The following is a 16,448-nucleotide window of genomic DNA, read 5'->3' on the forward strand; positions in this document are numbered from 1 at the left end:
TCCTGCACATAAGTAGCAAGCTTGGAAAGGTACATGGAAAAATGCCATCACACTCTCAAAAATTTGAGAAATCTTTGTAGCGTAATAAATACTTTCACACAAATAACTAAGTTCTCAAATCAGAAAAAGCTAGGTTTTAATCTTAGAACTTCTACATATTATTATGTATCCTTAGTAAGAATTATAATTTATAGGATACCTACTCTTGTTATATGCTGGCATTAAAAATCATGTAATCTCCATTTTATGGATAAGTAAACTGTAGCATTAGAAGGATAAACTAAATATTCTTAAGTATAATAATACAATTCTTTATGCAAGTTGTTTGAAGTCTCTAAGTTTCAGAATCTATGTCTGAGCAATAGTTTTAACAACCTCTCTCATTCAGGGTCATTGTTGAGGTCACTCAGGATTACATGGAATGCAAATAATAATGGTATCATTAGAATCTAAGATATACAAAAAAATGTAAAACTGAAGTCTAAATCTACTATGTGCAAATAAACAGTAAATTCATTTTTCAGACCTAGTTTATTAACAATTGAGTAAGATGAAAAATTAAAACTGAAAGTAGTGGCAGGAGAGACAGTGCGGGAGGCAAAGTGCCTGCCTTATTTGTAACTGGTACCAGTTTCAATCCTGGCAGCACATACATCCCCTAAGCACCAAAAGGTTTATAAGTACAGAGACACAGCTTCAGCCCCTGAACACCTGGATTGTAGTCCAAAAGTGAAAAACAATTACAAAAATTTTAAAGTAAAAGTTATATGATTCACCTGAATTATTTTGACATTGTGGTGACTTTTGAATAGTGAAAAAATAGAATAGTATGACAAAAAAAAATTTCTATGTCCCACTATATTAATAGTAATCAAAGTAAAGTAATATTAGATTATCATTAATAAGACAATTTTCCTTTAATGTATGCTGTTTTACTTTTAATAAAATTAATTTTAAATGTATAGTGTAAACAGAAAAAATGGGTAAAAATTTTAAATATAACATATTTTAAAAAGCAAAAATTAAGGCATACTTCTACTGTGGCACTTGAAAGACCAGTAAGAGATCCTAGAACAATAGCACAATGAATTTCAGAAATTCCATTAGGTAATCAATACACCATATTCATTCTTATGACTTCTAATTCCAAACAAGTCAGGGGGCTGGAGTGATAGCACAGCAGGTAGGGCGTTTGCCTTACATGCAGCCAACCCGAGTTCGATTCCCAGCACCCCATATGGTCCCCTGAGCACCGCCAGGATTAATTCCTAAGTGCAGAGCCAGGAATAACCCTTGTGCATTGCCGGGTGTGACAGGAAAAAAAAAAAGTCAACAACAACAAAAGAATTCTAACTCTGACTTAGGCCAGGGAAGTAAAACCAGAAGGGTAGGAAGCTGGACGACAGTTCCCTGGGTTCAGTCCCTAGTACCACCTGGTCTCCACAGAATCAGCAGGTATAGCCCCGCAGTCCCCAAGGGAACCACGAGGTGTGGCTCAGGTGACCCCTGGAGCCTCGGAGCCTGAGCAGCATCCCATCCTCAGATCCTCACACTGAAGTGCTAGTCTGGGCCCGGGTCTCACTGAGTGAGAGCAGCTCGCAAAGCCCCAGCCCCAGCCTCCAACAGAGAAAAAGTAAAAATATATCATATCAAGGCTCATAATAAGGAGTAGCTTCTCTTAGGCTCCTAAAAATCATATGACCATATAGCTACGAGTGATTTCATTAAGATTTCTAAGTGAGTGAACTGTTATACAAACAAACCAGGTAGTTATAGAAAAAGTTTACATTTTGTATCTCTAAATTTTCCTCTTTCGTTTTCCAATGTAGATTTTGATCTTGGGAAACAAAGTTACAAACAAAAATAAACTCTCAGTTATAATCCTGAGACTATCATTCTATTTTCAAATAATCAAATAATCAGTATATGTTTATCTTTGTCTAGATTGATCTATATCTGGCACTTTTATCTCTTTAAGGAGAAATACTAAATCGAATCAGTAGCATAATAAGAAATGTTAACTAATAGAAAGTATTAGAATCTAATTTATTATGGGGGCTGGAGAAATAGAATGGCTGGTAGGGCACATGCCTTGCATGCAGTGGACCCAGGTCCAATCCCCAACACCCTTAAGGTCCCTGGAGTACCAATAGGAGTAATGAGTATAGAGCCAGGAGTAACCCCTGAGCATTGCCAGATGTGGCCCCAAAAAGAATGTTTTCTGAAAACTTTTTCTCAAAAAAAAAAAGAATTTTTCCTGAAATTCAGCTAGTTTTTCATATGCATCTATATCAGACAAAATTTTTCTTAATAACTTCACATATGTAGAAGCTTAATCTTTATGCAACTCAAACACATTTACCTATAGATTAAAGGGAATTCTGAGATAGTTTTTGCATTTTTTTATTCTTATTTTATAAGCATTCTTTTTCCTTTTTGTATAGATGTATTATTTTGGGTTTTGGCCACACTTGGCTGTTCTGTGGGATTCCCCCTACATCTTTATTTAGGGATCACTACTGTTAGGGGTTGTGGGACCAAATGTGATACTCAGGATAGAACCCAGGTTGGCTACATGTAACACAAGCACTTACTGTGCTATCTCTCTGGCCCCTCCAAATATATTATAATGAGATCTAACCTACCTCCAGCTCTTCAACAAATGCTGCTAAATCTTCTTTCCAAAGATCTGAAGGAGATTTCCTTTTAAGATCATTGACCTCTCGCCCCTATGATAAAAAGTAGTATGATTTAAACCAAAGTAATTCTAAAATGTATAGAGGGTAAATGAAAATACTTATTTTTGGAAAAAGACATAAATATGGAGAACACTACAATGGTTTCAAATTATTTAACCCATGAATGTTCATACTTTTGCATCTCTCTGTTTAATCAATTCTTCAACTTTTTCTTTAGTAAGACACCACAGAGACATATTTAAAATATAATTAAAATCAGGGCCTGTAGGAGTTCCTGAATCAGAGGAACTATCATCATGCTGGTTTTGTGTTTCTTCCTCTTCTGCAGCCTGTAAAAACATAACAAACTTTATATTAAAGTCCTGTCTAGTATCAAATTAAAACTGACTACTGAATTCTAAATCCACAAATGCTATACTCTAAATACTACATTTTTAATATGCCAGGGGTTATTTCATATTTTCTACAAATCACCTTGAAAAGTATATTTTCCTATAAAAAGTTTAAATTTTCTAAAAATATACAATAAAGTGTTCAAAAGAAATAATACATTCAGTCCCTATTTATCCAGGAATCTATTGAAAATCTAATTGCTTTTCCCAGGCACTAAGTCATAAACTGAGAAGATACCACATCTTAAAGTTAATAGAGTGGAAGTAATGTTTTCTCACTGCTTCTTTCTGGATTTTATATTGGCGAATGAACAATCTGAAACTCAAATATCACTTATGATGACTGTCTTATAATTGTAATAAACATGCTAAAATGCAGTAACTTGCTAAGAATAAATTCTTAATAAAAAATTCTCCAAAGGAACAATATTTATGTAAGAACTTAAAGAAAATAGGTTCACTCAGGAATTTAAGAATTGGTATGTTAGACTAAAAAACTGTGAGTGCTGTTCTATAATGTTTTTATTAGTAAGATCCTTTTCCATAAAACTAGCTGCAATTTTAAAAATGCCTCTTATGGATCTAGAGAGATAGTACAGAGGTTTACACCTCTGGTTTTGCACATGGCCAAGCTGAATTCAAACCCTGGAACCATACATGGACACCCCAGCATCCCCAGGAGAGATCCCTGATCAGAGAGCCAGGAAAAGGCCCTGAACACTATTGGGTGTAAAATGCCAAAAACAAAATGCTTTAAAATGCTAAAAATAACAAACAGCCACTAAATAAAATTGCATCTAAATTGTTTAAGGCACCCAGATGATTTTAAATGAGCAAATTAATATGCTACATAAAACAAGAAAACTAATATTTGGTAAACCAAAAAATAAATCCCTACAATTTAAAATTATCAGTAAAATATTAAACATGTAAAGTCTGCTTTGGAGTGAAAGAATAAAAATTTAAATTGCAGGGGCCAAAGACATAGTGCAGGGGTAAGGCATTTGGCTTGCATACAGTTGATCCAGGTTTGATTCCCAGCACTTCATATGGTCCCCCTATCACAGCAGGAATCAATCCTGAGCACAAAGGCAGGAACAGCTCCTGAACTTTGACAGGTGTAGGCCAAGCCTCCCTCCCCAAAATTAAAATTGCAACACAATCTGCTTCGTTACATAAGCAAAACAATAAATTCAATTAAACATTACCCGAATAAGGAATGCCACTGCTAAAAGATTAAAAAGTACCTACATAACTTGTGACAAGATAATAAATTCTACTGCCCCCAAAAATTCTAAATGCAGCTATGTTGCTATGGAATATTAAGACTGTTGCACTGTGGCTAAAATATTATTAGGGTGTGTTAAAATCTTGGCCTCATGCTTTAAAAATCTATTTGATCTAGGCTTGATGATACCCAAAGTATTACTATGTACTCTCATGAAAATTTCACGAATCAAGAAAAACACTTTTTAAGTTCCAATTTTATTACTGAAAGAAATGTTAATCTTCTAGCAATCTACTTTGCTGACTCTTCTTCAACTCGAAACAAAAAGGTACTCTTGTAAGAAAGCTCCTTTTTCCTATCTGGAGCCCCAAAGTGAGCATAGTCAAGATGCTGACAAAAATTTGATGGTGAAAATGAAATGGAAATCAAGCACTAAATTTTACACACAAAGTTTACTACCATCAAAAGGGCATTCTTAAACCCTAAATACTTTTACCTTTAAAAATATCCATTAGATTCATTAGCTTTCTCATTTTTTAAAGAGGTAGCTTAAGCCAACAGTAAAGCAGAAGGGCAATTAATATAGAAATCATAATTGGGGTTTAAGAATGCAATAAATCACAATGAAATGTAAACACTTAGATCACCTTAATTCTGGATACTCCCCCATGGTGCCCTACCCTTATTTTCATCAACAATGTTAATAAAGCTTTTTATCTTAATGTATAATTGCTAAACTAAATTTATTCTAATTTTACTACAGTATATCATATTCTATTAACTAGTAAATTGAAAAAAAGCTTGAATCATGTAAGAGAAGAAGCATTTCAGTGTACCTTGAAAAAGTTTAAAACTCTTAATAGTATTAAAGTTTCAGTTAATGTCACATAACTATATTTTTTAATTATATTATCAATATCACATATTGATCTAAATGATCTAAATTCCCAAAAGATAACTCATTTTCGTTTCTTCCTTTTGTATATCTGTGTTCTCAATCAGAATGTTGTAGTGCCTTTAAAATTTTTTCTTTTGATTACACAATAGGAAGAAACATTCTTGAAAGCAGTCTGTTTCAGTATTTCATTAATCAAGTATCAGCAATCTAGAATCTAAAGTAGACAACTGAATAAAATATCAGACCAATCCCATAGTGTAAAATTTAAATCTCTGGCCCAAGACTTAAGCACACACTTGGTGCTTGATTAATACTGCAGGACTGAACATTCCGTATTAAGTCTTCCCAGCAGAAACCAAAACCAGATCAAGTGAATGGTGCCTAGGTACCATACTGTGACCACAGATTGACCAGTGTGAAATGATTTATGTGCTAATAGTTTAGTTCCCAGATAATATACATGCACCTCACAAAACCACCACCACAACACCCTTTAGTGGCAGGCTCAGAAAAAAAGGCCAAGGAGACTGAGCTACCTTCTCACACCTGGAGTCATTTCTCCAGGCCCTGGTTGAGTCACACTGGCAAAGTGCTTTGTGGTGAGCAAATTCCTGCACTGTATCTGTTCTGTGGATAAACAGAAGACTTCAGTCTCCAACAGGCAACTCAGCACTTTTAGCAGTATTACATTTAAAATTCGGGGGTTGGGATTTTTTGTTTTGGAAGTTGCTTTTAAACGCTTCTCTGAATATCTTGTTCTGCAAATGATTACCTTTTCTTGTGCTTCTTTCCAGGCTTTCACTGGGTCAGATTCATAACCTCTCTGGACTAACATTTGAATCAAATCTTTCTTTGACCTATTCTCTATGTGAGGGAAAAATAAAGTTAGGATCAAGAAAAGAGATTCAATTTGTAGTTGTTTACATTCTACTGACAAAAATGTCTTCTATTAACAAAGTTTTTTTCCATTTTAACTAAAATTCAAATTTTAAAGGTTGTATCTTACCTATAGTGATTTTCCCTTGTATCTTCTCTAAAATAAAACGAGCTTGATTATTAAGCTTTGTAGATTCTGCTCCCAGCATTCCTACCAGCCATTCCTTACGTAAACCATAATAACTTAATCGTAAATCAAAGAATTCTTTCAAAATATCTTGCACAGTTTCATACTTCTTCAGACATCCCATATGATCGAAGAGTACCTAAGCAAAACAAAGAGTGTTTGAACCTTACATAAACCTGTAGTGGTATTATTAACATAGCTGTCATTTTAAATACAGTTAAAATAGCAAAAAATATATTATATGAACACACATCATCCCAAAGGCTATTATGCAGAATCAAAATTATATAGCAATACAGTACTTATGCCCCCCAAAAATTTATTTCTCTAAAATTTAACAATATTTAAAACAGAAATAATTTTAATATTGTTTAATTATTTTTATTTAATATTTAATAATATTATTGTAATTAATATAATATTAATAATATTTAATTTTAATAATTTTTAAAACTCAGAACTTACAAAGGATTTTTAGTTACAGCACTATAAAATTCTTAAAACTATGTTTCAAATAAAAAGTCATCATATTGGGGCTGGAGCAATAGCACAGCGGGTAGGGCATTTGCCTTGCACGTGGCCAACCCGGGTTGGATTCCCAGCATCCCATGTGGTCCCCTGAGCACCGCCAGGGGTAATTCCTGAGTGCAGAGCCAGGAGTAACCCCTGTGCATCGCCAGGTGTGACCCAAAAAGAAAAAAAAAGTCATCATATTCTATTTTAAAATTCTGAGATATTTAAAGATTTTTCTACCACCATGTTCTTGTCTTTTATTTTTTATAACTCTTGGTGCTTCACTCAAACTACATTATTTGAGAACATGTTACTTTTCTGTTCTTTTTCTTCTTTTCCTTCAGCACATTATGGTACTTATTCTCAGCCTCTATGCTACTAGTGGATTTCTTTTACTTTTTTTTTGCAGGAGAAGGGGGATCCTGAGCTAAACTTCGCAATGCTAGGAGCTACTCTCAGCTTTCTGCTCAGGGGGTCACTCCCTGACAGTAGTGAAGGGATTCTGAGAATCAAATCTGAGTCTCCTGCATGTAAGTTATACACGAAGTCCTTTGAGCTATCTCCCCGGTTCTCTTGTCTTCTTTACTTTTCAAATCCTAAAGCAATTCTAAAAAGGAACAAAGGCAATAAAATAATTACTTGCTACCACCCCTCTATTTATAAACACAAATATTTAAATTTAGCAAAAGATAAACACACCACAAGAAAAATGCTACTAGAGAAAGCGTGTAAATATACTGTAACAAGCACTCTCATACCTTTTGGTCAGTACATATGAGCATGTATGTATTTTTCATGTTCAAATCAAGATGCACAAACTTAAGTGTATTAAGAGCAGTGAATAACAGTAGAAAAGGAAAGTATCCCTAAATATTTTAGCAAATAGAGGACGAAATTACTGACTGCAGCCACTCACATCTCAAAACCAGTTACAATTCAACTCATGGCATGCAAAAAGCAAGTAAAATCAATTACCATGGAATTACATGTGAGAGTCGTCTGAAGTTTAAACACTTTGTGCAACCCAGCAGCTTCTGCTTGTGCTAGTTTTTCTTCAGTCATTTTCACCACAAACTTCACAGTTGTATCAGTATGGTATTCTTTATAATCAGAAATTAATGCTGGTGTTTTATCTGTTCCATTTAGCATAGGTTCTAAAACCTGTTCTTTGTATACCTATGAAAGATTTCAAAATAAATAATTCTTTCCATGATGTACATTTATGTTCTTGTTCAACTTTTTTTTTTTTTCTTAATTCTCAATTCAAGGGAAGTTCTCTATCATCTCCTACTTGGTCACTATAGCAGACAATGTGGGGATCTCAATGAAAAGAGAAGATACTCAAGTTAGTGGTTCTTATACGATCATACTCTAAAGGACAAGGATATGGCTAAGAGTACAAAAAGGAAGGCATCAAGCAGAACTGACATGAGATAGACAATATGAACATCTTTGACTTAAAGCAGCTGAAACTAACTGATAGGAATTTAGGTTCTTTCCAGTGCCAGGGATCAATATTCAAAATTAGTGCTATATCACTGAGCACTATATCTCAGCCTAAATTTTAACACTATTAAGACTTAGGGTAAACAATAATGGAACAGTATTCTTAACAGAAAGAACTGCTTAATGCAATGCCCTCCTCATATCAGCTCACATACTTATACTAACCTGTGTCCAAGTTCTAACTGGAAGCTCTGTAATCTCTACTGTGTTTCTGTCAACCACAAATATTTCACCACTGACTGCGTATTGGTTTTGACCAAGTTCTTGGATCGTCCCTTTGAAATTTTTGTAGTTTGGAAGCTGCAAAAAATAATAAAATAATTTAAACCTCTGATTTCTCACCTAAATTCCTCTATTACATCTGAATGCTCCAGAGATTATACTGCTGACTGGTTAAACAAAACATTTGAATCACTAATCCTTAATATTCCAACTCCAAATCACTCAATATTAATTCATACTTGGACAAATAATCTGAACACCTCATAATCTCAAAATCCTAACACTGTCTTCTATTGCCTTCCTAGAATATTACTTTTTAAATGTATCACCTGCAAACCTACTCTCTACATTAATTGCCATTAAACTCCTGGAATCCTAGATTGAAAGCCTTATACAATTTGACTCAATCTAACTTTCAACATTTTTTCTAATCATTTTTTCTACCAGACTACTATTCTTTCTCCATATTTCCAAGAAAATCTGGAATATTCTCAACTAGCCCTGGTATAATTTAATCCCTTCCTTTCATTCACCTATACAAACGTTACTCATCCTCCCCTACAAATGATCTTTTTTTTTTTTTTTTTTGGTTTTGAGGTCAAACCTGACTTCAGGGTTTACATGCTAAGGAAACACATAGGTATACTGGGATTGAATCCAGATCTGGCAGAGGCAAGGCAATGCCCTACACACTCTATTATTTCTCCAACTTTTTAAAGAAAGGTTTCTTCTAAAAGTTTTGGAGCTAAAGTGATACCGCAGTGGGTAGGGCGTTTGCCTTGCACGTGGCCAACCCAGGTTTGATTCCCAGCATCCCACATGGTCCCTTGAGCACCGACAGGGGTAATTCCTGAGTGCGGAGCCAGGAGAGACCCCTGTGCATTGCCGGGTGTGGCCCAAAAAGAAAAAAAAAAAGTTTTGATAAAAGGTTTTGTCTATCATCTCATAGTACAGTATCATATTTAGTATTATATTTGTGTTTCAATGTTGAGTGTATGTTAATGTATATATACATATATACACACAGAAGATACATAAATACTCATACTTAAAAAATGTGCCTGAAAACTGAAAATTAGGCTTTAAGTTTGATGCTTGACTAAAGTGTAGTTTAATGATTCTGCTAGAAATATTTTAGTTCTTTAAAATATTTAAGGAGAAACACCTAAAAAAAATCATACCAATATTTAAAATTTGATTTACATGCAAAAACTAAAACTCAGAAATACACAAAAAACTAAATTTGTTTCTATATGGTGGGGTTATTTTACTATTTTCTACATAAGGACTACTGTTTGTATAATAAAAATATTTTTTAATGTATAGTAATAAAGGAAAACTACCAGATGATTTTAAATCACGTGGGAGAGAGAAAAACTCGTTTTGAAATTTTTCTTGTAAAAATACTGGGTTGGGGAGCCCAGAGGGAGAGTCAGAGGGTAGGACGCTTGTCTTGCATGTGGCTGACCTGAGTGTTCCATCCCTGGTACCCTATATCCCCCAGGTCAAGAGTGATCCCTAAGTGTAGAGCCAAGAGTAAGCACTGAGCACTCTTGGGTGTGACCAAAAAAACAAAAGAAAGAAAGAAATATTGGGAATGTGGGGGATGGATAGAGCTCAACATAGTGAATATGTGAAAAAAGGGACAAGGCCAAAAAATTTTTAAATAGCAATACATTAAAATATATATAGTGCTTTTAAGCACTCTAGTGACTCGAATAACATTCTGTGGAGAAAAAAGCCTACAAAATTATTCTCTACAGAGGCTGGAGCAATAGCACAGCAGGTAGGGCATTTGCCTTGCATGCGTTTGACCCGGGTTTGATTTCTAGCATCCCATATGGTCCCCTGAGCACCACCAGGAGTAATTCCTGAGTGCATAGACAGGAGTAAACCCTGTGTATTGTCGGGTGTGACCCAAAAAGAAGAAAAAATTATTTTCTATATAACTTAGACAAGGTAAATCCTGAAACATGGATTTTTAAAAAATTTTCAAAATAGCTTTTTGCCATGAACTCAGCTTTTTCTAAAGTTTCTTTTGCCATAAGCAAATTCCAAGCTATACAATTATTCACAACCATTATTATCTATAATACATGATATACATTTATAACCATTATTGTCATAGTATCTACATTATAAAAATAAATCATTCCCTTACTTTCTAAACTGACTGAACTTTATAGTTTGTGCACTATCATTTATTAAATAAATTATGACAAAATCAATGTTTTAAATAATTACCATGGGATGAGGATCCAAGCCATCTAGCATTCGTCTGACATTGTTCACAATTTCCCTAGCATCATAGTTTGGAAGTTTACAAGCCCATCCAGTACCAATGCCCTCAGCTCCATTTATTAAAACCATGGGAATTATGGGAATATACCACTCAGGTTCTACACGTTGATTATCATCATAAAGAAACTTAAGCAGGTTGTCATCCACAGCAGGAAAAAGCAGTCTTGCTAAAGAACTAATGAAAAAGAAAAATACAGATTCATAGTTTTAGAAAAGACAACCTCAAATTGTGTAATAATTTAAAGACTTTTAAAAAATCTCTAAAATATGCATTCTAAATTTTTGATATTGCTTAACAATAAATTTACTTAACCAATCACCAAATAGATTTCACTCACACATAACTATATTGTAATTATGTACTTACCTACCTAAATTCTTAGTATAGCTAAATAACTTTTCAAAAATTTCCTCTTAATCTAACATTAAACTTATCTTCAATCTAAAAGGGAAAATTGGGATGGGGCAAACAAAGAATTTTACATTCATTATAACTATAAGTATTAAGACTTAGGATCAACAAACTTAATTCTATTAGCAAACAAGAAACTTCAAACATTCACCCATATAGCAATCATATCATTACATAGTTGTAATTCCAGTAAACATCTGGTTCCTGTGAACTTGAAACAGAACTTTATACCATCAAATGTTTACCTTAGCATGGTGAAAATATAACGTGGGCTGGCAGCATCTTTACCACCATGAAGCCGAGTTCCAAACTGGCCAATAGGCTGAAGCAAATTAATGTTATTACTTCCCACAAAGTTCTGAGCCAAATTCACAATAGTCATCATCAATGCTTGCTACAGAATATTGAAAAGAAAAAAAAATTAGATTAAGATTTCCTATGTATCTTCATTATTAAAATCCAAACTCTAAATTCTTTACATTTCTTATAAGAGGAAACTGTAGTATACTTAATTTTTATTCTCCATGTGAGTAAGTATAGATCTCAATTGATTCTGATCATAATGCTTACTTCTCCATGATGATAAGCAGACATTTCAGCAACAGACCCAGCCAACTGGGCAACTTTTACTTCACGTTTATCATTCCTCTTGAAACAGGTAAATAAAACTTTTCGTTGGCCTGGTTTAAAACCTATTATTAAAAAGAATTGATCATCTTTTAAAATATTATACAAGATATAGATGTACTGTTGTTGCTTGCTTTTTTCATCAAAATGTTTTATATATTCAGAAGGAAAAAGAGCAAGATATAATTTGTTTTTTTTAAAAATTAACTAACTATATAATCTGTAACAGAGTGAGCACTGTATACTGTATTCTTTAGAACAGTGTATTCTTTAAAATACAATACACAGCATTCTATATACAGTATAGAATACAGTACATATTGTATATACTATATACTGTTATTCTTATTTACTTTTACTATGCTGGGGGGCCAAACCGCAGCATATTTTCATAACAACCCAATCTATTCCAAAAGTGGAGTATCAATTGAAAGACAAACTCTGGCCTTACAAACCTGATCAAGAGAAACAAAGTCCTTTCACAGGAATTTCCCCAAGTTCTGATTTTAACTGAAGTACCAGAAACTATGAATGACCTTGAAACTATTATTAAAGTACCCCAAATCAGATAAACACTTACAAAGATGAGTTGCATTGTGATAGCAAGCTTTAAAACAAAATTAAAGACCCTTGAATGCAAAACCGAGGTTACCAGAGGGGCAAAGGAAGAGAGGCTGGGAGCCAATGGACAGTGGTGTATATACTGGTACTTTGGTGGTATGGTAATATATTTAAAAAGGTATGAAATTGTATCCCAAAGACATATCCAGTGTTATAAGTTAATGCAAATTCAATTAAAATAAAAAGAGTGAAAGCTTTATAATCTCAATGACTGCTCTCAATTTAGCCATACAACACATGTGTCAATGACCAAATCAATTGGATAAATTACCATATCAACTGTCTCAGTGTCTTCATCAGTAAAACAGAAATAATTACCTTCCAAATAGGGTGATCAAAAGAATTACATGAAACAATTCAAGCAAAGCATTCTGCTTTCTTATCATTCTTCTTGCCCCTAAGCCAATGAGTATAGTAAACTTTTTCAGAATATGCTAGCTGTTTTTCATGATCACTGTGGGCCAAAGAGCATGGTAAAAACAGGTGATAAAATATGGGCACTTTCCTAAGAATAAATAACGTAGGTGAGGACAAAATTAATGCAAGTAAAATAAGAGGTATACAATAACTGACATGGAAGTTTAGGTATCTAAGATGAACTGAAATGGCAATTGTCATAGAAAGGTTATTACAAAGTAAAAACTTGGATGGATGGAACCAGCTGTTATTAGCTAAAAAATAAGTTCAACAAATTAGCCATTTTAAAAAAATTCCTAGGTAGGAAAACATAGTCTGCCCTAACTGCTGGGTAGCAGTTTTTGAAGCTTTTTGTTCAAATTAAAGTATTGCGTATTACTTTTGGAGTATTGAAGCATAAAGGCATTTTTTAAGCCTGATAAATATTTTAGAACTTATCAAAATCCCATTTTATTTTTAATTGCAGAAAATCTGCCATCAACTATGAAACAAAAACTTAAATATATGCTTTAGAATTTTCCTTTAAAAAGACAAACAGAAAAAACAAACAGGACTATACCAATCAAAAACTTTTACTCAGCAAAACAAAGTATAAGAAAAAATAAAATGCAACATAGAGTGGTTTGGAGAAGATACTTAAATGTCCATATATTTGGCAAGAGGCCAAATATATCCACCAAAACATATAAAGAATTCACACAACAACACAAAATCAGAAACATAAACAAACCCAATCAAAAAAGAATGAGCAAAAGAAATGAATAGCTACTTCTATAAGAATATATGTAGATGACCTACAAAGACAAGAAAAAAATGCTCACCACTTTTAATTTAAAAGTGCTGAGGAGTGGCCGGAGAGATAGTACAGTGGCTAAGGCTTGCCTTGCACATGGTCAATCTAGATTCGATCCCCAGCATCCCTTATGGTCCCCTGAGCACCACCAGGAGTGATTCCTGAATTCAGAGCCAGGAGTAACCCCTAAACATTGCCAGGTATGGCCAAAAAAAACAAACAAAATAAAAAAGTGTTGGGGAAAGATCCTGAGGCCACATATGTGAAGTAATGTGAACTATTGATCAATGAACCACCTATCCACAGTCGTAGGCCTTAAATCAGTTATAAGGAAATCAAAATCACAATCAGATATTATCTCACATCCATGAGAAGGGTCTGTATCAAAAAGATCGGAAAGAACAAACATCATTAAAGAAGTGGATTAAAAGAAACTGTGGTTCACTGCTATGTAAAGTCATCTATGGAGAATAGCATGGAGATTTCTTAAAATTAAGTGAAAATGAAAATTCTACATGATCCAGCAATACCACTTTCAGCATATATCTGATGGATTCAAAGCACTAATTCTAAATAGTATTTGCACATCTATATTTGTAGTATTATTATTCACAATAACTAGCATGGAATCAAACTAAATGCCCCTTCACTGGGAACTGGGAAAAGAAGCTGTGATTTAACTCACTCAATAGAAAAATATTGTCATTAATGATAAAACCAAGCCATTTGGGTCATTAATGATAAAACTATGCCACTTGGGACTAAATGTATAAAGCTTGAGATGATCAGTCTAATGAAGTGACACTAAACCCTTGAAATTCCATAATATTATGAACCAACAAATCAATGATAATACTTTTTTAAAATGTTTATTTTCCTGAAGAACTCAATGGCTTAAGTAACTCATGGTAAGGAATATAAAGTATTTAAGTCCTACCTGAACATCTCAAAAGCAATTTCAGATTTTTTTTGTAAGGATGACCTAAAGCATATAAAATTAAAATATACCTGATGACATACAAAAATAATAAATTTTTAAACCAAAATTACTTACCATCAACAAGAGATGGTATAGATCTTTCATTGTCTGAGTTTGAGAAGAGAATCAACTCTTTATTGATGAAATCATTGTAAGTCAAATGTTTTGTTGCTGTACCATACAAAAATTGCTAAGAGAAAAGTTATATAGCAACACTGTTATTATTACTCCATGAACTTTATTTTATTTCTTCCCCCAGATCACCACTCTTTTTGACTAACCTCTGGTAAGCCATGTAACCTACGCTGTCTCCGATCTTCCATAAAATTTGTTAACCACTCCTTTCTGTCATCAATCTTCTTCTTACTGAATGCCTAAAAAATTCCAGGTAATTATTGCAAACATTGAAAATAAAAATTAATTATGAAATTAAAATATACATATAGGCAAAGAACTATTAATTTCTGAGACATTAAGGTTTTTACAATAGGCTTTTTACCAAAACTCCAATTAAAGAACTATGACAGCATGGCATAATTCTAGGAGTGGGGGAAAAGTGGAAAGGAACAAGCTAAAATTTACCAGTTTTGGTATTGGAATTTCAAAGAAACTTACTATAGGAAACCAAGACTGGGAAGAAATATCTGGCAGACAGGGAAATAGATACTATAAAAGAGTTTTGAGATTAACTTTATTACCAATGTAATGGCAGCATCATCTTCAGGACCAGCATATCTAAACAAAATGCGATGTCGCTCCATATCAGCAAAATACTCCTTTGCTTCTTTAGCTGTACTGGTACCCAACCCTGCACAATTTAATAATAAAAGTAAAAGTAAGCCTAACAAAAATAAATACCATGTGATGATCTTACTTAAAACTGCAGAATCTGAAAAAGTCAAACTCATCAGAAAAGAGAGTAGAGTGATGGTTATCAGGGACTGAAAAGTGGTAGGAAGGTGCTGAAGGCCATAAAAAACATGAGTTTTCATTATGATTTTGGGAAAATCTAATGTAGAACATGGTGCTTATAGTTAAGATTGTATTGTATATTTAAACTTAGAGTAGATCTACATCCAGAGGTGAACTAATGAAAACTCTTCATTTGATTAATGATTTAACATCTCACAACTTATCAAATCATGTATACCATATAATCCATTTTACTTGTCAGTCATACCTTACTAAAACTGAAAAAAAATTAAATCATAAATCTTAACAACTGCTTAAAACTGTTAGGTGAAAGAGGCAGGATAGTATAGTAGGTATGGAACTTGCCTTGACCAGGGTTCAAGCCCCGGCACCCCATATGTACCCACAAGCCCCGCTAGAACTGATCTATGAGCAGAATCAGGAACACGCCCCGAGCATCATGGGGTGTGGCCCTAAAACCACAAAACTGATGAATCAAGCTGGCGACACCTATACCAACTAATTATTTTAATAAAGAAAGACAAAATATATCCAACATTTAAATTACATTACTTATTAAATGTTTTAGTCACATAAATGTAATCTAAACCGCATCACACTTACAAGTGAACTATACAGTTAACAGAAAATAAGAAGTAGAAAAACATAATCCTGCTCAGCCTAGAAATAATCCACTATATCAAATTGTAGGAGATACTACAGAACAAGTATTTTTGAATAAAGTTGCGAGGAAAAATAATAAAAAGAAAAACAATATGATTAAGATTTAAAGGCTTATTAACATGTCCTTCAAACATAACATGTAGATGGTTATCTGGATTCTGACTCAAAAAAAGCGAACATT

General features: G+C 33.6%; 1 protein-coding gene across 2 annotated transcripts in view; it reads right to left on the minus strand.

The window, feature by feature from the left end:
* TOP2B (DNA topoisomerase II beta) overlaps positions 1 to 16,448 on the minus strand; it is a 75,964-nt gene that overhangs the window by 16,839 nt on the left and 42,677 nt on the right. For both annotated transcript variants that reach the window (XM_055137268.1, XM_055137267.1), the window contains exons 16-27: positions 15,370 to 15,479; positions 14,953 to 15,045; positions 14,747 to 14,861; positions 11,805 to 11,926; positions 11,480 to 11,628; positions 10,766 to 10,997; positions 8,465 to 8,599; positions 7,769 to 7,969; positions 6,224 to 6,419; positions 5,990 to 6,081; positions 2,873 to 3,028; positions 2,646 to 2,729 (exon numbers count right to left, since the gene is read on the minus strand). In XM_055137268.1, coding sequence (XP_054993243.1) covers positions 2,646 to 2,729; positions 2,873 to 3,028; positions 5,990 to 6,081; positions 6,224 to 6,419; positions 7,769 to 7,969; positions 8,465 to 8,599; positions 10,766 to 10,997; positions 11,480 to 11,628; positions 11,805 to 11,926; positions 14,747 to 14,861; positions 14,953 to 15,045; positions 15,370 to 15,479 — 1,685 coding nt within the window. The remainder of the gene's footprint in view (positions 1 to 2,645; positions 2,730 to 2,872; positions 3,029 to 5,989; positions 6,082 to 6,223; positions 6,420 to 7,768; positions 7,970 to 8,464; positions 8,600 to 10,765; positions 10,998 to 11,479; positions 11,629 to 11,804; positions 11,927 to 14,746; positions 14,862 to 14,952; positions 15,046 to 15,369; positions 15,480 to 16,448) is intronic.

The sequence above is a fragment of the Sorex araneus genome, chromosome 4, assembly GCF_027595985.1.
Source record: "Sorex araneus isolate mSorAra2 chromosome 4, mSorAra2.pri, whole genome shotgun sequence".
In the NCBI taxonomy this organism is placed as follows: domain Eukaryota; kingdom Metazoa; phylum Chordata; class Mammalia; order Eulipotyphla; family Soricidae; genus Sorex; species Sorex araneus.